At 29.5% G+C, this 23,462-nt stretch overlaps 4 protein-coding genes across 6 annotated transcripts in view; 2 read left to right on the forward strand and 2 right to left on the reverse strand.

The window, feature by feature from the left end:
- Positions 1–132: 132 nt before the first annotated feature.
- LOC113519972 (probable tRNA N6-adenosine threonylcarbamoyltransferase) lies at positions 133–3,491 on the forward strand. The gene is made up of 6 exons (XM_026905231.3): positions 133–346; positions 476–697; positions 977–1,127; positions 1,946–2,052; positions 2,414–2,580; positions 3,232–3,491. Exons 1-6 carry the CDS (start codon positions 232–234, stop codon positions 3,472–3,474), a joined length of 1,005 nt encoding a protein of 334 aa, XP_026761032.1. The 5' UTR covers positions 133–231; the 3' UTR covers positions 3,475–3,491.
- A 474-nt stretch (positions 3,492–3,965) lies between these two features.
- On the reverse strand, positions 3,966–7,690 carry LOC113519969 (respirasome Complex Assembly Factor 1). Its single transcript, XM_026905228.3, has 4 exons — positions 7,480–7,690; positions 7,296–7,399; positions 6,708–6,837; positions 3,966–6,041 (listed from the first exon to the last, which is right to left on the reverse strand). The coding sequence occupies exons 1-4, from the start codon at positions 7,579–7,581 to the stop codon at positions 5,991–5,993; spliced, it is 387 nt and encodes a 128-aa protein (XP_026761029.1). The 5' UTR covers positions 7,582–7,690; the 3' UTR covers positions 3,966–5,990.
- Positions 7,691–8,361: 671 nt separating this feature from the next.
- Positions 8,362–16,764, reverse strand: LOC113519970 (mini-chromosome maintenance complex-binding protein). Its single transcript, XM_026905229.3, has 9 exons — positions 16,479–16,764; positions 15,233–15,415; positions 13,624–13,980; positions 12,789–13,032; positions 11,933–12,050; positions 11,208–11,387; positions 10,299–10,542; positions 8,837–9,001; positions 8,362–8,614 (listed from the first exon to the last, which is right to left on the reverse strand). The coding sequence occupies exons 1-9, from the start codon at positions 16,581–16,583 to the stop codon at positions 8,402–8,404; spliced, it is 1,809 nt and encodes a 602-aa protein (XP_026761030.1). The 5' UTR covers positions 16,584–16,764; the 3' UTR covers positions 8,362–8,401.
- A 123-nt stretch (positions 16,765–16,887) lies between these two features.
- Positions 16,888–23,462, forward strand: part of LOC113519963 (mitochondrial cardiolipin hydrolase-like) — a 174,129-nt gene continuing 167,554 nt past the window's right edge. For all 3 annotated transcript variants that reach the window (XM_052894032.1, XM_052894033.1, XM_026905222.3), the window contains exons 1-4: positions 16,888–17,796; positions 17,893–18,215; positions 18,319–18,370; positions 20,482–20,799. In XM_052894032.1, coding sequence (XP_052749992.1) covers positions 17,337–17,796; positions 17,893–18,215; positions 18,319–18,339 — 804 coding nt within the window. In that variant the 5' untranslated portion in view covers positions 16,888–17,336 and the 3' untranslated portion in view covers positions 18,340–18,370; positions 20,482–20,799. The remainder of the gene's footprint in view (positions 17,797–17,892; positions 18,216–18,318; positions 18,371–20,481; positions 20,800–23,462) is intronic.

Raw genomic sequence — 23,462 nt, forward strand, 5'->3', positions numbered from 1 at the left:
AGTACTCTATACTAAATCGATGGATATATCCCTGATTACTTGACCGTTTATGATTTATTTATATTAACTGAGTAGGAAGTATCTACTGTCAATGTCAGACGATCGGCACAGTATTAAAAGATATTTAAGTTGCTTATTAATCTGTATGTTGTCGTAAACAAAAAAGTATCTACCTATGTATCTAGATTCAATAAAAGATTTGATTTTAGAACTTGTTTTTTCAAAAAAATAATGGTTGTAGCACTTGGAATCGAAGGAAGCGCCAACAAACTTGGGGTCGGAATAATTAGAGATGGCGAAATACTCGCTAACTGCAGGAGAACGTACATCACACCACCGGGAGAAGGTTATTTATTTACTTAATATTTAAAAAATCTTTAAAATGGGCTTTATTACATCATTCCCTGATTTATGCATCTCCGTATCTTTCTTAAAAGTCTGGACTTTAAAATAAACATAAACATTATAACTTCAGGTTTTCTGCCGAGAGAAACGGCTGAACATCATCAACAAAATATTCATGAAGTTCTGAAAGAAGCGATGAAGGAGTCCGGGTTGAAACCGCAGGATATTGACGTTGTGTGCTATACAAAAGGTCCAGGAATGGGTGCTCCGTTGATGGTCGGCGCTGTTGTTGCTAGAACTTTGTCCAAATTGTGGAACAAACCATTATTAGGTGTCAATCATTGTATTGGACGTATCCTTTAATATTTAATATATTGCTAAATATAAACAGTGCTTAGCTTGCTTGAAGGGAATGTAAGGTACTTATTTAAATTTAAAATTTTTATTATTATTTGTAAATATATAACAGCATTACTATCATTATTTTTTTATTTATTTCATTGCACTGAAAGTGAATTACCTAAATAATATTGTTAAATAGTAAAGATTTAAATGGAACAATATCTTACATTATATTCCTTAATTCTAAATTATCTCTTCAACAATTTTTTCCATGACATAATTTGTACAGATATTGAAATGGGTAGGTTAATAACCAAAGCAAACAATCCGACTGTACTATATGTAAGTGGTGGTAACACACAGATCATAGCTTACTCCAGGCAACGGTATAGGATATTTGGAGAAACTATAGATATTGCTGTTGGAAACTGCCTCGACAGGTTTGTACTGGCTATTCTTTCTGTAGTAATCTTAATATTTAAAAATCCTGTATTACATTGTTTGTTTACCAACCTCAGAAACTGTATTTTTAAATGGATGATAATGGAATGGTAGCCCCACCTGCGCTAACGGTGTACACTGGTGGGGCACCAGTGAAGGATGATAGGTGAGGATGAATTAGGTCAGTTAGCCCATCGTGACGAATTCAACGACAATTGTTCATGATGGTTTCCAGGGGGAACCATGTGGAGGTCGACCTAATAAGGCATATTGCTAGCAATGGGGCTGTCAAACTCCATTGCTAACAATCCCTTTCCCCCCAGAAACTGTATTGTGTATTGTTGGCTCCAACTCAAGAGGTAGGATGGTTTTTATACTTATAAGAAAAAAGTGGATCTAGTAAATGATAATATGGGCCAAAATAATATATTTGTTGATTCAGCTAATAGTAATATAAGAATCAGATTGTACAAGTTCTTTTATACATGATTATTATCAATATATGATAGGAATACCTACTGCAGATTAAAAAGGAGAAACTATAATTTAACTTATTAATGTCATAAAGTGAAACAATAAAATTTTAATAAATATGCAATTAAAAATATTAAAGGTAAGATTCAGTGACACAATGCTTTTAACATTAGGTCTGCCTTGTACAATAATATTGTACTAAAGAACAAATAAATGTAATTATTACTAATATGGATGGAAATAGTTTTCTTCCCTCATTCCTTATATTTGCAAGATATATACAAATGTGCTTAGAATATTGTAACATAAATAGAATTTATGAAATATATGTGACATTTTTCAGATTTGCTAGAGTATTAAAACTTTCAAATGCCCCAAGCCCAGGCTACAATATTGAACAAGCTGCAAAGAGAGGAAAGAAATATTTACATCTACCTTACTGTGTCAAAGGTACATAACAATTTATGCATAATAAATTCATCATCATCATCAACATCAAATCAGACTTTTCTGTCCACTACTGAATATAGGCCTCCCCTTTAGACTGCTACAGGAAGCAGTTCTGAGCAGTTTGCATCCACTGATAGTGTGTATGTATGAAATCAAGAAATTAAAATAATTTATTCATACACATAATTTACAATATTTTTCCTCTGGTTTTAGGCCACTAAATACATGTTACAGACCCTTTCTCTAAATTTTATTGCCTTTTTATTTGAGTTTTGCCTATATATATATTTTTTTAATTAACATACATACATATAATATTTATGATTGGTGTTTTTTATTGTTACAAAGGTTTTTGTTGCAGGCATGGATGTTAGCTTCTCAGGAATCCTTTCCTACATGGAGGACAAAATAGATGAATTACTTAAAGAGTATACACCTGACGACCTATGTTATTCACTACAAGAGACAGTATTCGCTATGTTAGTGGAAATTACTGAAAGGGCTATGGCTCATTGTGGATCCGATGAGGTGGGTTACTTCACAAAATTAAACTACCTGGTGTTCCTTTGTGATGCTATGATACGCAGGTTATGTTAGTATTTTTTTATCATAAGAACAGCAGTATAGAATGTGCCTGATAGTAAATAATCATGTTATGTGAAAGATTTTTCAAAATGTCTTTGTGAAATAAAGCAACTGCAAAAAATCTACTAAATGTTTGTAACACTTAAAACACAATATCCAGTAATTTTACTGCTATATTTCAATTAGAATTAGTATATCAACAAGCTTAGTCAGAATTACAATCTTAGACAGCAAGTTTTAGGTAATTTAACTTATCATTATATGGGTGAATTACTCCGAGCTGACCACTCTATTACAAATATAATACCCAATCACTTATATCTTTGAGAGTAGTATGCCTCTGACAAATTAATTTGACAAACATCTTATGTGGCTAGCAGTCACCTAGTTGTACTAAACAAAATATAAATTCAAGAAATTGGCGCCAAACTGATGGTGGATTATTGAAATAAATTTTAATTCATTTATTCATTTCCTTATATATTACATATGGGTGATTATTCTTTTTACATAGATATGACTTTGTATTGATTACACTTACATTAAACATTTGATTCTAAAAAACATTATAATTAAGTACCCTGAATATTCCAGGTGTTATTAGTCGGAGGTGTAGGCTGCAATGAGCGGTTACAAGAGATGATGGCAGTTATGTGTGCTGAACGAGGGTCCAAGGTCTTCGCGACGGACGAACGGTTCTGCATCGACAACGGAGTCATGATCGCGCACGCTGGCGCCGTCGCTTTCGAGTCTGGAGCTAGAATGGATTTCAATGAATCGACCATCACGCAGAGATATAGGACAGATGATGTACTTGTAACTTGGAGAAATGACTGAGTAAACTTTTATTTATACTTTGTTTTTTTTTTTTTTATTTAATACCAACATTTTTTTTACTGTACTTAGCACAATTCGTAAATACAGTGCATTTTGTGCTGTCTGTAGTGCCGGTTCATTACATGACTAAAAGCGACGGTTGTCACTCTTGGTCAGATCAGAAGCAATCTTGCTTTGTCATTTATACGAAATAACAGCCTAATATAAATTAAAAGCTAAATAAAATAAATTTAATTGATTATGTATTATTACTTGCCATTTTTATTTTTTATTGTATATATTATAACTAAAAAAATAGATGATAAAAAAAATTAAGAATCCGTATACTGATTCAGACAGCATCATCAGAATTTCCAGGCTGTTCCTCGACTTTTTCACTTTTTTTTTTTTGTTGTTTTTCATTGCAACCTTAATAATGATGTCTGGTTTTTACTGTAACTAGTCGTTTATTAAAATATAAATATAAACCATATTAATAAAAATATATAATATAGACTTTTCTGGTATTATTTAATTTATTACACCAAAAAAATAGAATTACTGTGTATATCAATTTTATACTTGTTTATACAAAAGAAAAATGCTAAAAGTTATAAAAACTTTATTTCGATCAACCATTTCAATATTTTTTTCAAAACTAATGGGGTCAACTTCGAGCAACAAATAAGTTTGTACAATGTTTGGCTTAATATAAATTTATTATTGCATCGGTTTATGATAAATTGAACATTCCACTGTTGTTGAAACACAACTCCAAGGAGTATTATAAGATTGATAAAACTTAACAATTACTTACATAATTAAGCTTATATAAATACATCATTTCACTCAAAATAAAATTAATCTTGCCAACACCAATAAATAAAACGAAAAAAATATGATTTGAAATTAATAATATAAAATACATTTGTAACACAAAAAACCCACAAAATATTGTTCTGGAACTCTCAAATTCTGTATTTAAACATGTCACTTGTTTTCATAAATACACAATACATTATTTTATTTATTTAGACCTATTTATAGCATTTTGATACATCGCACCCCTTAAAAGATCAAAACTCGAAATTTGAAATAATGTTTTAGTTATATATCAATTTTGTTTGACCATGTAATGTCCTAAGAAACACAATTTTTTTTTCTTAAATATAAAATGGTGCCATGTAGTCCCGGCATAGATTGGGCCACCCCCTTTCCATGGGTGCCGTAAAAGGCGAATAGGGAACTTAATAGTCAAGAGATGAGCAGCAGCATCCCAACTTTTGGCAAAATACCATTAATGATAAACTGGCATATGGAACGGCTCTGTTCTTTATGTCAGTCTATGGGAAAGGCCTATGTCCATCAGTGGACAGATAATGATTGATGATTTCTAAGGGTGTGACATCAATCATATTTTCACATACTCCCAAAGTTACAACCACGCGATTTCATTTTAAATAAAAATAATGACATTGATCGATGTTTCAATATCTAGTTTTGTATACATAAAGAAAATACAGAATACTGTATAAAAACAATAAGCATTTTCTTATTTTAAAGAAATTTTTCGCATTTAAGCATCTAACTAGCTACTTTGGTAAATCGTAATAGGACCGTAAAACGATTCATATTTGCATGCATCCAATTGATCAACAATTTAAAATTAAATGGCTGAAGTGGAGATAAATAAATACTGGCCAATTTGAAATAATTTTGGGTTAAAATAGTGAGTTTACTTAAATCATAGCAGTGTTTATTTTATATAAACCACCAACATAACCATACTAGAGCAATTATTTCTACAGAAATACTTCAAAATTTTATAATTTAATTTGAATTATGTCAAATTACAGAATTATTATAAGAAATATTTTGCTTAATTATCTTCGTTAATTTTGTGCTCCATTTATGGATTCTCATTTAGGAAATAGTCAATTAGATGAATGAACTATTTGTTATAATTATTATAGAAGTATATGAAGAATTACCATTTATAATTAATTATAAGTGGAAATTTCAGACCATTAGGAATTTTCTAAATAATATTAATTTGAGTATAGTTTGCCAGTATAATATTATAACACAATATAATATTAATATTATAAAGACCTCAATATGCATGGTGAAGGATCTGATCATTTGACGAAGTCATAAAGCGGCCTATACCCAATGATGGGTGAACTTGGACTGACATAGATAGATATAATATATTCAATGATTGCCCCAGTATCAATGTACATGATGGAAAGTAACATTTCAACAGAATATCTATGCGTCTACCAAAGATACATTATACATGTAAAATGGATTCTAGTATATCACATTTCTATGTTAAACAATTGTAACATAAATGACAAACATTTTGAGGTAATATCAGTGAACAAGATTGTTTCAACATATGCAATGTACAGTGTAATAGTACTGTTCTTAATGGTCAATACAGTCACACATTTGGCTGAACATGTGATCTCCAACTCTTTTGTACTGGGTCTCTCTGCATTAAGTCTAGTCACTAGTTATTATTACTTTGAGTCTCATAAACTATCATTCCCGTGTAGTCCAGTGTACATAATGATCCATGTAACCTGAAAATATAATGTATTTAAAATGTGATTAATGATGTCTTTATAATAATCAATTAATAAATCTACTAATTCTATAAATAGAAAAATTTATAAAGATGTTTGTTACCCAATCATACTTAAACCGAACTTTGAATTAAATGTAGCACAGAACTGAATGATATCTAAACACATAGGATACTTTATATACTGATTGACATGGATAAATTTACATAGCTACCTTTGAAAACAAAGAGTATAAAGAATCACTTATTTAAATGGAAAAATATAACAGTTTTCTACCAGTACTGAACATTTTTTCAAATAAATATGTATGGAAAATGTCAAAAAATTTGAGACTACCATACTAATTATGCTGAAAATTGTATATCTGGTATATAGATCATCACTAATTCTTTTAAGATAAGAATGTAGATAATATTTACAGCAATAATGGGCTGATATTATAACTTTTTTAAAAGTATTTAATATACTATTATATATATATATAAGGAAAGGATGAGCAGCAGCATCCCTCTTAAAACATCTTTAAGCCTAACTGCGGTTGTCAATCCGCCGGACAAGCATAGCAATTACTAGCAAACCCCCCAAGTGGAAGACTTATGTTCAGCAGAGGGCAGTAAAAGACTGATATCATGACATAAGATGAATATCCTCTATATATCTTACCAAAAACCCAGCAAATGAAGTCATAAATCCTTCTTTAGTGATCTCCCACATGCCACCATATTCCTCTTCATCTATACTTTGGAAATTGTTCACATAAAAGTATATCACTGCAGCATTCACAACCACAAATCTGTGAATGCATAATTAATAATCATTGTATAAAACATTTGTCAACAGTTAACACTATAAATACCATAATAATAAATTTCACAATGAAATACAAAAATTCAAAAGAAGGTGCTTAATATATTTTGTGTCTACATGAGGTGTATCTTTACTAATTGTGTACAGATTTTGTTTTGATATATAGAATTTACTCTAATACATCAAACAGTATTCTTTTTATTTTTTAATACTGTATCATGTCAATTAATGTTGTTCTTCATTAAGTAACTATCTGAGATATTATATATAAACAATACCAATCTTAAATTGAGTAAGAATAGTGATAGGGTTATAGGTGTTTCAAAGTAGATACAATACTCCTAAATATATACTTGAAATAAATCTTAACACAATTGAAATTTCATGCTAACGAGGTCGGATCTAGAAGTGATATAACTAATTAAAAAATAATAAAATATTTACAGTAATAACCCCACAATCCCCTTCAGCGGTAGAAGACCCCAACATAGGCCTAAAATTATGCCAATAGCTTGCCGCATCCAATAAATGACGTCCAAAAACTCTTCCTAAAACAAATATTGTAAATAAAGTTAATTTTGATAACTTTCAACAGAATTATATTGGTTTCCATAATACAAAAACTAACCTTATCTGGCCATTCTGCATTGGCAGTTAATGTCTTTTTCCATACTGATTCGCTTACTTTAATCTTATTGGCACCATCAAGAGATTTGTTTTTACTCGACATATTTACAAATTATGTACTTTTAATTTATATTAATATCATTCGCAAAATTATGCATACAAATCAATAAACTACCCAGAAATATTACACGTTAAACGTCAATGAGACACTAACTGACATTTCGCTCGTTAATTGCCAGTAAAAATAATTGTAAGTACAAGATCCAATTTTCTAAACATTCAATTCTCTTATAATAAAAATAAAAATTTCAATTTGATATTGAAACGAAATGTTTATTCTAAGGACTAATATGAACCTAATTTATACGAAATTTATCTCAAAATCTTTATAAATTTAGTTAATGTTCATTTATAAAATAGTATAATAATTTCACTAATCGACCTTATTAGGTTAAAAATAGGTTTAGAGAAATAGCGCCTCAGAATGGACAAGAAATATTGGGTATGGATGTATTCTTTTTCTACGATCTACCTTCGTACGAGCATGTAAATTATTTACATAGATATATAATTATAGATGGTAAAACGATTACTTACCTACGGATGCCAATATAAATAAAAAACCATTTATAATATTTAAACACCATACATCACAACTTAGTGATATATTTACGACCAATTAACCATGTACACAAACATATGTTCTAGTTCTACTGCTAGCAACATACCATGTCAGGTTGACCTCCAGGTGCTCCTCCCTGGAAAGTGTACTCATCACGATAGCTTAACTGCCTTTTCATCTTCCTTAATGGGGGTTACCCATTGGTGCCCCGCTAGTACATACCATTTTTGAAGTCGGTTGAAAATAAACAAGAATATTTGTAAACAAAATTTATTAGAAAAGAAATAATATATCATTCCATTTACAAAGTAGTGGACCTTTTGTTTTTTAATCTTTGCAGCCTCTGAGACTCCATATGCTTTGTCATGTCCCAACATTCCTTGGTCAGTGTATCGTGACCCCTGGACAAGCTGACCAGCCGAGCAAGGACAAGCAGTCGATGTAAATCATCTGCTGTCACTGAATCCTCGCTGTCCGAAGTCCTTCTCATCTCAATAAAATCATCTTCAACAAACTAAAAAGAAAATATTATATGAAATTTTTTCTCCAAATTTAATCATGTAATGGATTCAGATTGTCATATATTAATGTTATAAATAATAATATTTAACCCTGTAGTCCCGGCATAGAATGGAGCACTCCTTCCTTCCTGCAGGCGTCGTATTATTGGCCTTTATGGGGGGGGCGTATATTCAGCAGTGGGGAATTAACGGTTGATATGACGACAAGGATTTACCTGTAAATCTTCACTTATTGTATATTTCACAAGCTTAAGACTAGTCAAGTAGCTTCTAATAACATTCATGATCTCTTCTTTCAAATAGTATGTAGTGGCTTCTACGATTGCGTCAAAAATCTTGAGCGAGGACTCCTCTGGTTTGAGAGGGACATGGTAATCACTCTGAAATACAATTTGGTTCTTTAATAATTATTACATAACTTACTTCCCAAAGATATTTAATGTATGTAGCGCATGTAGGAAGGGCATAGAAATGTCATGAGCATATATTATGAAACAGCAATAGAATGACGTCATTGGACAAATAAAAAATGTTCCACCTAATTCATGATGCATAATAGTGTCATGTCTATTTAATTTGAACGGGTAATAATAATCCAAAAATAAAAGTATAAGTAAAGCGAGACAAAAAATATTTACAATCTTTCTAACATTTCCATGTTTCGCTTTTAATGGTTGTCTCGTTCTATCATTGTCATTGTGTGTCATATCTATAAATTACTTCAGATACTATAAATTACTTAATTTATAAATATAATACTACTGCAAAATAATGCTATCATACTCAAGCTGTAGGTTGTTAAATAATATGCCATAGCTCTTTTGTCTCATTCCTTAAAAAATTTTTTGGCAATTTTGTATCATCGATAATTTGCAAAGATGTTGTTTTTTAATTCAACATACATAAGAAAAATAACTAAAGTCCAATATCCAATAGTCCAATGTCGTAAAAAATAATAAAATTAATATTCACGGTTGTAATCTGAGATAGAGTAGAAATGAGTTATTTCGTGCTATCCTTAATCTATGTTTCGTCGACTGTTATATATAGTTGTAATGTACATAGCACTTGATACACATAAAAGATAGTCGATTTAATTTTACTCTGTTAGTTAAAACACCATAGTACATTATTATTAAAATATTAAATAAAATGTCTAATTATTTTTAATAAATAATTATGTATTTCTTTTTTTGATAGCACATCACATCAGCAAACAAACAAACAATAATATTTACAGCAAATCCACAAAAGTTGAAATGAAGTTGTTTCTTTGCAATCAACCACTTATTATTATTGTTATTGAAAGACAGGCTTTTTCAGGCATAAAAACCTGTAACACTGCGACTTTTCCATGATCTTTTGTGCTCGCCCTTTTATAAAATTCACTGCTAATTCTTATTAATGATAGGAATTGTAAAACGTTTTTTGTAGCGACGTTTTTTATCTCCTCAGGATAGTGTGTTTTCTAAAGGAGATATATCGTTTATTTATGTATAACTGGGCTACAGCCACAAATTAAGTGCTATGGCGATTCTTTCTCGCTGTAACAAAATCTGCATTCACTTTTTGGGCATAAGCCTAGTTGGGCCATATGCTTGTTTAGTTTGCAGTGTCCAGTGAGAGAGAAACAACCACTTAACTAGTACTAGATATACAAATAAAGCAATAACTTACAGGTAACAAAGATTTCCCTTCCGACAATATCAAAACAGGGATATCCGAATCAAATTCCATCTTGTAATATTTGAAATCATATTCCACCCTTTGATTTTGTATCATGTTGCCCAAAGCTGTTATATTGCCAACTCCGGTCGCATCTAATGTCCCTTGTTCCATTTTCGTCTCATCTAAAACCAGATGAGTGTGATTGCTCAGTTGCAGGACACCACTTGTTAACCGATTGCATTCATAGTCCTTCCTTTAAAAAAAATAAACATTAATTTTTTCATTATCTAAGGCAAAGGTCACAAAAAAGTTGATAGGTTTTGTCTATGGTCTAAATTTCCTTACTAGTTACTCAACAAGCATGAGTAAATACTAATATATTTTATTACTATATTTGTCTGTACCTGTCTGTGATGATAAAAAGTAGGTAAGGGTAATATAGATACTGATCCGATATCTCTGTATATTTTGGGTTCCTCTAGACATTGATGACGGAAAAAGGACTATCACCCATTTCGATATCACCCATATGGGTCAAATATCTATTTTCGAATATATTAAAAGTCTGTTATCCAATATTATATTTTCTATAACAGAATTTAAATTAATTCGTTATTGAACCAGTATATAAATATTGTAACTAAAATATACAGATATTGTTATATATTATCCACTCCTAATAAAAAATAACCTATGTTTTTTTCCATCCCTTATAGTACCTGTATATTTGGTTAAGCCATTAAGGCACTAAGAGGTAATAAGACAATAAACTCTCTTACACATGTATAACTTTAGTAAGGTTAGTAAAATAATCATCTTATCATCTACCTATACCACAGAAATTTCTAAAAATAGATAAGTATGTATACATACGTGAACAGAATATGGGATATGTCTATTAAAAAAATTGTCACTCACTTTGGCAATAATGCAAGTGTATTCATATTCTCTATGGTCAATGGTAGGTAATAACTTTTGGTCACAAATTGCTTGACTATATCATACAACTGTTTGGCGTAGTTCGGATACTTCTCAGTAGGAAGGTTGGAGATGTTCAAGCAAAACTGGCCAAGTGTCAGTGTGTCTTGGCGAAGATACCTGAAAACATTTCGCATCATTAAATTATAAAGTGTAAATAAAAAAAATACTCTTACGACTGTAATCTCTTGTTAAAAAAAATAAAGGGTTATCTAAGGCATCTGTCGACATGGCTATATTTGCGATGATTTTGGTGGGTTTGTGTGGACGAGTATACCACTGTCCTTTTTTTTGTTATATCATGATGGTGGGAAATAAGCATACAACCTTTCTAATGGTAAACGGTTACGGTAGTCTATGGACAGTTACAACACTATGTATGGGTGCTACGTGCGCGTTGTTGATCCTAAAGAAATTTTAATATAACCTCTGAAGAACCCCATACTGTAGTCTCTAGGGAAAACCTTAGTAGAGAGCTCATTCATTATTAATTTGGTTTGTTATCTGTATTTTCCATTACCAGAGAAAACCCTACAGGGTTCTTTAATTTTGATATGGGACTATGCCTCTTACTAAATATTCTACCATCTGAATAATTGTATTTTAACAATTTCAGCGATAAAATTTATATAATATATATGTAAATCACAAAAATGGCTACTAACACACTTGCAATCAGGTGGCAAATAAGGTATTCTGCAGCCAGCTGATCTCCCAACAGGAGTTCACTGAGAGCTTTCATCAGATGTTCTCTGGCTGTGCTTGCTTCCTTCAGCACTGTATCTGTAATTAATACAAACATAATATCAATAGAATATAAAACAAAAATTTTATTGTCCTTATCATAATCATATCAGCCATTATCTGTCCACTGCTGAACATAGGCCTCCCCATAGACTGCCATAAAGAACGCATCCACTAATTCCCTACAATACATTTGAGGTCGTTACTCCATCTAATGCGGAGTCGTCTTACATTGCGTTTTATTATGCTACTTATTAAAACAAGAACAAAATTGAGTTAAAGTGGATGGATACGAGGAGAGTGGAAGACCTAACAATATATAGATAAAATGATCAATCATCTTATTTAAGTATCATGATAATTTCACAGTCTACAATGTAGAAAGAGAATGCCATAGAAATGCTATGAGCGTATGCATTATGCATAAGCAATAGAATGAAACATTGAGCGTACATACGAATAAAAAATTACCGCCTTATTTGGGATGTAAGGTAGTAACATAATTATTTAATTTTAACATGTAATGTAAACATAATGCTTTTGACAAAAAAGATATTTGGAATATAGCTCATGATTTCTTTTGCTTATAATGAAGTCATTGTTACATGTAGTTTCTAAAACAAAAACGAAATTTGATAGTTTTAAGTCAAAATTATCATAAATTTAGTTTAGGATTATTATTAAAATATGTATTAGGTTATGAAGTAGGTTTGTTGACCCCTCTGTTTGAATACTGCAATGTGATAGATGCAGAATTAATATTGTTTTTATTCTTACTTTTATCAATATTGTCTTTCACCAATGGATTACAATGTTCCAATTTCTTCACATAAACAGCGTGAACTCGAGGTACTAGACTGGGTGGAGGATTATGTGTTATTGTCTCAGCATCTGTCTCTAGCTGTGGCTCCAATGCGTTCTTCTCAATTTGAAATTCTCCAGAAAGTGCCGGATCAACAGATAGGAAGCCTATAACTTCGACCATGTTGTTTAATTTTAGATTATCACTTTCATGGTATATCTGTAATAAATATAAAGATTATAAAATATGTGCCAAATTCCTTTATTACCACACATGTCTTCCCATGTTTTATGTCAGACAAAAAATAATTCTGTGTAAATTTTAGTTCAATCATAACATTAACCACTAAAATTTCTAGCTATAATGCATTGAGGTTTTTATAATCAGTATCTTTAGCAGACAAATAATATTCTCCAATGTATAGAATATTAGAATTTAATGTCATGTATTAATATTTTAGATATTTTCTTTTGAATTACATTTTTTTTAAATATATAAGTATATTTTACCTTTAATGGAGTCCTGAGGATCCAGTCTGTGTCTGTACATAGTATATACCATACATATACACAATTTTTTAAACATTACAAAATTATTAATTACAATTACATATCTTACTTCTCTCAGTGCTATTGTGGGAACTGTGTCTGTTTTCTACATAAATATCTATCTAACAGCTAAATGTCTTAGAATCTAAGATTTAGATTAAAACACATAGGATATTTTTTATTATAATTAGTGGAGGCAAAAGCAATAAGTTACCGATACTTTGAAAATATTTCATTATGAAAGATATTAAAATTTGTTTACCTTTACAATACATGATTTGCTGGGCATATCAGGTAAAGGAAAATTCAGTAAATGCTCCCTAGAAAGAACACTTGAGGTATCACTGACTGTTTCAGCAATCTTCATTTCTTTACTAGCTTCAGTCTCACCAACTTCCATAGCATTGTTATCATCCTCCGTATCATCATAACTCCTTTTTAACTTGGTACTAGACTGAAGTCGTCTAGATGTGTTTGGCTGTTGTTCTAAATGCTTTAGAGTATTATGTTTTTCTTCAATTTGTTGTGCCCAATCACTTAATCCTGGCATAGAAACAACGACCATAGTTTGCCTCTGGGCACCTTTGAAGTTTTCTGTATAGTTTATTTTTTCATTTTCCTATAAATTAATACATTATTTATGTAAAATAATTAGACAAATTAAAAAATAAAATAGAAAAACTTTAAGAAAACTGAAAGATCAGTGTATGTCAGAGATTTTAAGCATTGTTCCAAATTTAATTTATTATATAAAAGTTTGGTAAAAACAATTTTGGAATATGCTTCTACTATTTGGAATAAAAATACATATAAAATACATATAAATATGATAGACAATATTCAGGCCAAATGTATTAAATAAATGAATAAATGTTTTAAAAGTCCACACTACAGATGCATTAAAGAAAAACTTCTAAGTATGTCTTTATGTAAACCACATTCTGAGAGAGATCAAATATTTGTATACAAAACTATGGATAATCTAATTGAATCACCTTATCTGTTAAGCAATGTTAATATAAGTTATACTTTTCTTATAAAAGATTGTAATTATTATAATCAGCAGTTCTTTTCTTTAGACATGTTCTGTGAAAATCTAAACTTATATAAAAAACGTGAAAAAGAACTATGCACAAACTCCTTTTAATTTAAGAGGATAAGATTTTAAAACTGTTAATTGTTATTGTTATATTTCTTATTTTTTCTTTTTGTATTATTATATATTTTTTCATATTTTTTTTATAGGACTTAGAATGGCAAACAAGCTGACTTCCTTTATTTGATGTGTAAGTTTATTGTGGAAACTTCACTAATAATAATATGTTATAGGTATTTATTATTTTTGTATTTTAATTATTTTATGTTTCCCTATTAAAATGTAATAAAAAAAAAGAATTATTTTGATTTTGTAGGTAGATACACAAAAGAAATTTTTCATTGCTTAATATATTTTTACTACACTATATATTAAGATAACATATAGATAGTTTTTTTTTTTTTTACTTTCAACCTTTTTGCTTTTTACCTTTATAGGAATTATCCTTTTATAATCTACTATTCCTGTCCCTTTTAGTATCAGGGTAATTACAAAATACCATATAAATATAATGAATTGGTTATATAGCTGAAAAATCTGAGAACCAATGAAGGAGAAAGATTCTTGATCGATAATCACATAAAGGCAAACAGTGTAGGACAACACCCCTATTAAAAGGAGCAACAACCTTATACGCATAGTGGGGAATCAGTGGATGTAGGAGGTTCAGAACTATTTAGCAGTGGACAGTTAATTACTAATATGATGATGATGATGATGATGATAGAAACATCCGTTAACTTACTGTCTATACAAAAACAAATTTAATAATTACCAATACATTAGCTGTATCACGATATTTTCCACTTTTGTGTTTAACTTCTTTTGTAACTGTGTTATATACTTGAAACTCTTCAAAATAGAATTCTGGATTATGCATATCTTGGATCATACCTCGGAACCTTACTAGTTTGCTGTCTGCGAGGTTATGAGATGCATTGCAGTTTATTAGAGGTATCTGAAAGAAAATAGATGTTTTAATTTGGCATACATCTTATGTTTTAAATATACTACAGTATGCTATAGAAAGAATTATAAAGTTTTTCTTTTCTTATAACCCCATGCTATCACAAAAAAGGTATTACTACTAAGCAAGAAAAAAAAGCTAAAAAAAAACTGAGGGGAAATGTGATGTTCATGTAAAAGTGAAACTAAGGTATAAAAGTTTTGTTTCAAAAACCATAGATTAAATATATTTCATTGAAGTTTTGGAAATATTGGCAAGTACATTTAAAAAAAAATAATAATATACTTAAGTTTTTTTTATGGGGTACACAAAAAATGGCAATTAGCATTGATTGTATTTATGATGTCATAATAATAATTAATTATATTACTTTTACAAGGACATGTGGTCGCAGCATAGAATAGGCCACCCTTTCCTTTCCCTTGGGTTTCATAAGAGTTGACTATGGGAGGGCAAGGAATGGGCAGCAGCATTCCTCTTAAAACATCTCTAAAGCCTAACTATAGTTGCCAACCCGCCAGCTAAAGGTGGCAACTACTGGCAAAATCCTCCAAGTGGAGGCTTATGTTCAGCAGTGAACAGTTAAAGCCTGATATGATGATAATTTTACTATTATAAGGTAAAGGTTATATAAAGGTCAATTTTAATTTTCATCTTTTAAGATTAAGTTAGGGCTTTAAAACATTTTCTTTAATTAAAATTAAGATAAATAAAATACAGATATAATACTAATAATGTTGTGAATACTATAGACAAATATGTAGGTAACCGATAAAACACCAAAAAGGTATATTATATATCTGCATAAAACTATAATATATAGATACAGTAATTAGTACATACACAAGAAATGGCGCATCTGGTTTGTATTATAACTATTAATCTAGATAAAAGAAAAAAAAATCTAAAATTTTACAAAGGACTACACAGATTGAAACAATTTAGACGTTATTTTTAGTTTATAACAGAGAAGTATGTTCAACTTTAAATGGTAAATCATGGAACAATAATATAATCTTATTTCGTCGCCTAAATATTATTAAGACTATCATACCTGATACCAATTAGGTAAATTTAGCAACTTTTCCCGCCATTCTTCTTCGTTTGCCATCCACAGTTCGGGGGTGACAGAGTCGAAATCACAATTTAGAACATGCATTTTTAATGTAGGTATTTTGGGTTTAAATATTAAGGAATAAGTAAAATAAGATCTAACAGTATATTTAGGAAAATGTATATTAATAATTTTTGTTTTGTAGGTTGATATATTGTTGTGTTGATTAAGGATGACAGTTACTCTTACTTGACTTTCTTTTGCAGTCAGTCATAATCAAAGGTTATAATATTAATTTGACATTGGAGAATGAATTGACATCGACAATAATATCCGAAATAATACTACAGATTCAATTCTTTATCTACGTTTAAAACTGGAACTTTTTCATGGGATGAAAATAAAATAGTAACCCCATCTGCGTTATCAGTATGTGTTGAAATTTTTATAAAATTAAAAGCATCAAATTACAAAATACATAGTTATACTATGTGTTTTGTATAATATTTATTTTTTTTGTTTTTTGTCACGAGAGTTTTTTTTTTATCTATTTTTTACACATTAAATATAAAATACGAGTAAATAGAAAGAAATATTCACAATTTATATGTCTGTTCGCATAATGTGTCCTATAAAAATAAATTCGTTAGAATAATGGTAAAATAAACATAATATAATACTCATTCATAAGGAATTATTTTTAGAGGGTAGATTTAAAACTTTTGAAAGTAGGTAGAACAAATGACTTTGAAAGTCTAACTTAAATGCGTGGACAACATGGTGGACTAAAGATAACCGAAGAGTTGTTGAAATTTTACATTGAGTGATTAAAAGTTATTCAAAGTTCAATATTTAAATATGCATTGGAAAAGTACAAAGTTTATTTTGGCATCAACAGTTACAGCAGTTATTGCTTCTCAAGTGGTAAAAAAAGTATACAAGTATTTCTTCACATCGAAACAGAGCCCTCGATCTGAAGCAAATAATGAAGACACATGCAACGGGAAGCTAAGTATCAAGAACCGTGAAATAAATGACGTGATATTATTCTCAGATGATATTATTCGACACACAATTAAAGTCTCGGCAAATAAAGATATAACGTTATGTAAAAGTAGAGAATTAAACTGTGTCAAACTAATCAAATACATCAAATCGGCACGTGAGACATTGGATGTCTGCATGTATTTGATTACGAGTACTGAAATAGTTGAACAAATTATAAGGCTTGGAAAAAAACATATTTTAGTAAGGATAATTGTTGACAGTGATATGGCTTATACACCGCCATCACAAATTAAGAGATTAGAGGAATATAGTAAGTTGCAATATATTTGATTTTATGAATTGATGTACATACTATGTACACTATTATTTTAAAAACAATATCTATATATATCTTTTCTTTTTGCAGGCTTCATTCAAGTGCAAACTAATAAAAAATCAATACTCATACACCATAAGTTCTGCATTATTGACGGACCCAAAGCGATGAATCGAAAAAATATTTTAAAAGCTTATGCAGAAAAATTAAATGTGCACGCGAAATATACGAAAACGACTGTGAAACAATACTTGAACCCTAAACCAGTCAAAAGTTTCGTGATGTCTGGTTCATTAAATTGGTCAACTCAAGCTATGGTTTCAAATCATGAAAGTGTTATTGTAACATCTCACCCTAATATTGTAGGGAAATTTGAAAAAGAGTTTGAAAGTTTATGGGTGGAAAAAGAGCCAGTAAGTCATATTTTTAATTTACACCAAAAATACTAGGTAATAAAAATCTAAGTATTACTACTATTAGACATAAATTATTTATTAAAATTGTTGTTGTCCACAGGCTTTAATAACAGTACCCTGACAACTTTCAAAGATTGGAATTTTTCAATTTTGTAAGTATTTCCTAATGTCTCATTTTTAACGTTGTTATAGAATAGAATCTAGGACAATTTAAAAAAAAAAACATGAACTAGCGTTTAGGCCTTGTTTTTAATTTGTCAAAAATAGAATTATGATAAAATTTTAGAGCAAAATTATATTAAAGTTCGTAGAAAATATTATCTTTGATCTATGTAAAAGTCAGTTTAATATATACTATTCTATTTTGATAAAGAAAAAACATGATTATAAAAATTTTATATCATAGCGGCAAAGATAAACTAGTAAATAAATTACCAACCTTACTAATTTAAGTCTTTAGTATTTTTTTTTGTTGTACCGCGCACATATGACAGTATGCGACCATAGATTTCCATGTGCACTTCAATTTCGATCGATCATATGTTTTCTTTGTGTAGTTTTTTCAGCCGCTGTAATTCGAAATGGTTATAAAGTTCACGTGTTTAAAACGACTAATAATTATTTAGAAAGGTGTTTTTAATGGTTTCTCGACTCTTATTAGTGTACTACATGTTTTCATAACAAAATTTTTGTGGTGCACTCAGTTGCATTTTATATGTGCACGTGCTTGCATTTTTCAGGCTAACATAATAATATTTCAATAAAGTGAAATAGAAAAGTTTGCTTTATAAAAATTAACCTCTATAGTGTACTCGAATACGGTCTGGAAGGTTTATAATCGCGTTTTTTAATAAAAATATACAACCAAAAGTGTTAGGCTGGATTACTGTTAGTATACTTTGGTTATTTAGAACAGGTTATAAAATGATTTTTGTGTTCCGAAGATCTATTAAATTGGGTGTTGTGTTAGTGGTAAGTATAATAAATCGTCCAGTTTCGTGTTCATATAATAATATTACAAATTTTTAAATAAATAATTTATTGCTGTACCATGCTGAGTTTACATGAAATGTGCATTTAGTCACGTTGGCATTTGGCAGTTTATAATACTGTATTTATATATATAAAATACATATAATTAATGTAAAACAGTAGATTTACAATTAATGAAAGAAATAAATATTATTTATGCAGTAAAGTATATGTTGTTGTACTTATAAAAAATTATAAAAATTATAGAATTCAATTATTAATCATACATTTTAAATAAACATAATCGTAAATAAATATACATCTGATATAAACAAAGTTTATTTTGTAATAAAATATTCATTATTTAGTAGAGAATTATTACAGACCAGAAATTTCTTATACCAAACATATCATTAAATTTATTTAATAAGTGATATAATTTTTATAATTAATTGTAATATGTAAGTTAAACTAAAATTATTATCTAACTAAAATATAATAAAAACATTATCTAATACATAAACTAAAAATGTACATAAATATATATATGCATAATATTAATCAAATTATCATGGTTTGTTTATTTTGGAATATGTTTATTTATATATATTTTACTTATTACAAATCATTCAAAAGTGTTGATAATGTCAAGTTAAATAATATTTTATTTTATTATTTAAGTAAAAAGTTTGGTTAAAAAGTGTTCAAAATATTTAGATATTAATACATCATTAAATTATAGATAATATATGATAGATAGTATAAAATATATTATTTCCTGTGACTTTGACTGTGTGCATTGGTGTATAATGTATCCTATGTATTAAGTTAGGATATAGCTTATCCATGTACTAAATTTAAATGTGAAAACATTGTAGTTTTGCATGAAAGAGTAATAAACATCTGTTCACCCTCACATGCATTTATAATAATAGTAGGTTGTAATTTACAACTTCAAAAATAATTGAAATTCTATTGTAAGTTCATTTAAGGTATTTTTAGTTGTAGTAGATGATAAGTATAAAAATAACAATTCATTGTTATTAATAATTAATTTTTAAAAGTAATAAGGAATTATAACTTTTTATACTACTTATGAAACTGGCGACTCATCTCGTGGCAAATGGGAATCATTGCCTATAAACATGGACATCATTTAATGTCACAGAATATACTTGTTCAATATAAATTTGTTTTATTCCATTAATTAATATGGGTACAGGTAGTTAGTCTATGTTGTGTATTTATAAAAAAAAATATGTGAATAACCTAACTTTTTATTTTGTTACAGATAAATACACCGATGATGCAATACCACATGTGCAATAGTGTAGTCTGTGAAACAGATTTTAATTTAGTGAACCATCTTAATAGTATAAATTGTGTTATGATCGACCAATATAAAACGTGAAAAATATAGTGAACATCATAAAGTCGATTTTAAGTGTATTTAAATGTGCCATTGGATGCAGTGCTTCTCGTTAGATGGCGTTGTTGGAATCGTTGCTAAGCAAGTGTATTACTTGTTTAGCTATTCACCAATAGGTGGCGTTGATAAGCATTGCTTTTGCAGTGCTCTAATTTTGGATGGCGTCAGTGACATCTGACGGTGAGTAGATATAAACATGTTTAGTAAATTTCTGTGCAGATGTCGTTACCAGTTACAAATGTAATTTCGAATGATTTATTATTCCATTTTTAAGCTGTTGGTAGCGTTTGTCATGGAATTACCTTATGTAATTGCAATATTGTTTTGCGATAATTACCACAAATTACATAAAAAATTAACAATTAAAAATAATTCTTAAAACACTACTACACTACTGTACTTATACCATGGTGTTATAATATATATATATATATATATATATATATATATATATATATATATATATATATATATATATATATATATATATATATATATATATATATATATATATATATGTAACAGCATTGTTTCTCTTTCATAAAGTATGAAGTATTTATCCAATATTAAATAATTGTAATTGCATATAATTATTTGTTCGAATATTACGTATTCGTAGTGGAAAATTAGTATAACAATTTATTCAGCAGAATAATGTATTCGACGAATAGGTGTCAATTTCGCCTCGATTGCAAGCTTTAGCAAGTTACTAATTACTTACCCATGTCACAGATAATATAATACTATATGTCGAAATATGTCAAAGTCCGTTCCGCGTAAGCTTAATTCTGCTCGATACATACCCACCCAAAGGTGTATGTAAATCGTTTATTGTATCGGAATTTGGTGCTTCATTTGAATACGATCACCGGCTTCCAGTTAGAGACGCGTCGGTATGTGTAGATTCGGCACTTACCTACAATATTCATTTAATTTTCTCGTTGCGTCGGCTGTACATTTTGTGGTCCCGATGCAGCCTTAGATGCTTTGAAATTTTAATTTGATTACGAAATAGATACGTGCAATTCTAGTTGGTATAAATTTTTATACTATTATTTTATGTAGATAATTTTAATCACTATTATTTAAGAGATGGCATTGCCTGTGTATTGACGGAACTAAACACCTAATTTATACAATTACGTAGAGGGATTAATATGCAACTATTATAACTAATATATTTTGTTTCTATTATAAAAAATATTAATTCAATGTACTAGTTGCATAGGTTCCATACAAACTTTTTTGTTTGAAGTGCCGCGATTCTAGCCGTATATTTATTACAGTATAAAATTTAAGAGACGAATTTATTTTTTATTTATACGATTTAGGACTATCAGTGTCTATGGTCACAGATTATATGTTTGCTTTCTCTATCACCATGATCAAACAAGATGACGATTGTTCCTTTTTTAAAATTCGTCTAAATCGGACAGGTAAAGAGCACAGTATGATAATCCTTTTTTTTCTTTCGTAATAAATTAATAATAAGGTCGTATCAGTAACGTCTAAAATTGCTTATTCTAAATTACAAATCGGTGACATTTACTGCAAATATAGCGATAAGATAGAAGCTTAGACTGAAGTTGGACAATATAGCTTTATGACCACTTTTGTACACGTGAATTAATTCAATTAACACAATAATAAATTTTATGTATGTAGGTATGTTATTTTATGCCGCCAATAAAATATGTATGAAAACAAAATCTTTTTATTATACTATTGAAACGCTAATAACTTTCTTATTAAAAAAAAAAAACAAATTTTTTTCTTGTTATTATTACAGGAAGTGATATAACAAGAAAAAAGTTTTTTTTTTTACAATAAGATGCAAAGCTAAAATATAAAATAATCGTAACGCCAGACGAATAAATGTTTAGCATCGGTACATCTTTTTGTGATTTGTAACATTTAGCTGTTATCTTGAAATAAAAACCGTTTAACTAGCTGCGAACAGTTTCTTAACTGTTTAATATGCAGAAACTGGGAACTTTTATTTCTTTGATGCATTTGTTTATTCATAAATGTCACATACAGTTTCGTGCCTTGTTACAATAATTGACGTTATCTATGATCACATCCACCTTTCTATTACAACGAAAGAATACGTAATACGTTATTAAATTTTATAATTTCAACACCGAAATCCAGTGTAAATGCTCACAGTATTTAGGGGTTTACCACTAAGAAGTTTACCAGAAGGGAGACTTTGTACAAAAGTCGATTGCTTGGGTACCTCTGTCCCATTCGTGTTTCTACCGAAGAGCAGCGTGTTTCTGCCCTGTGTTTGCATAGCTCTGTTTCGGTTTGAAGGGTGGGATATGGCGTGAATTTACTGAGTACAGAGGAATAACACCTGAGTCCTCAGGAATGGCAACGCATGGGAGGTATCATGGGCGAAACAGTATACTCTGTTATGTCCATGGTACTGCTCATGTCTATAGGCGACGGTTACCGCTTTCCATCAGGTGGGCCGTCAGCTTGTGTGCCATTCTAAGTTGTATAAAAAAAAAAAGAAGTATGGGTGAGTAATATTTAGCAACATCTGTTACATATTTATATATTGACCCAATATCGGATATATTAAATACCAGTTATTCGATATACACGTATATCGAAATAAAAAAAAATATTGAAATGAATACACATATACACGATTGGTCTGGGCGTAATCAAAATGGGCGATGATCTTTTTACCGTCATAAATATCCAAAGGAACTCAATTTATAGATTTCGGGGTGGTACCGATATTATCCATACCTAGTAAGAAGGGCGTATAATTTTTAAATAAATTAAGAGTCTTGAAGCAGTCAATCTCGTGATTTTTAGTCTAATTTTAA

Source organism: Galleria mellonella, unplaced genomic scaffold, assembly GCF_026898425.1.
Source record: "Galleria mellonella isolate WM207_F2 unplaced genomic scaffold, CSIRO_AGI_GalMel_v1 utg19, whole genome shotgun sequence".
In the NCBI taxonomy this organism is placed as follows: domain Eukaryota; kingdom Metazoa; phylum Arthropoda; class Insecta; order Lepidoptera; family Pyralidae; genus Galleria; species Galleria mellonella.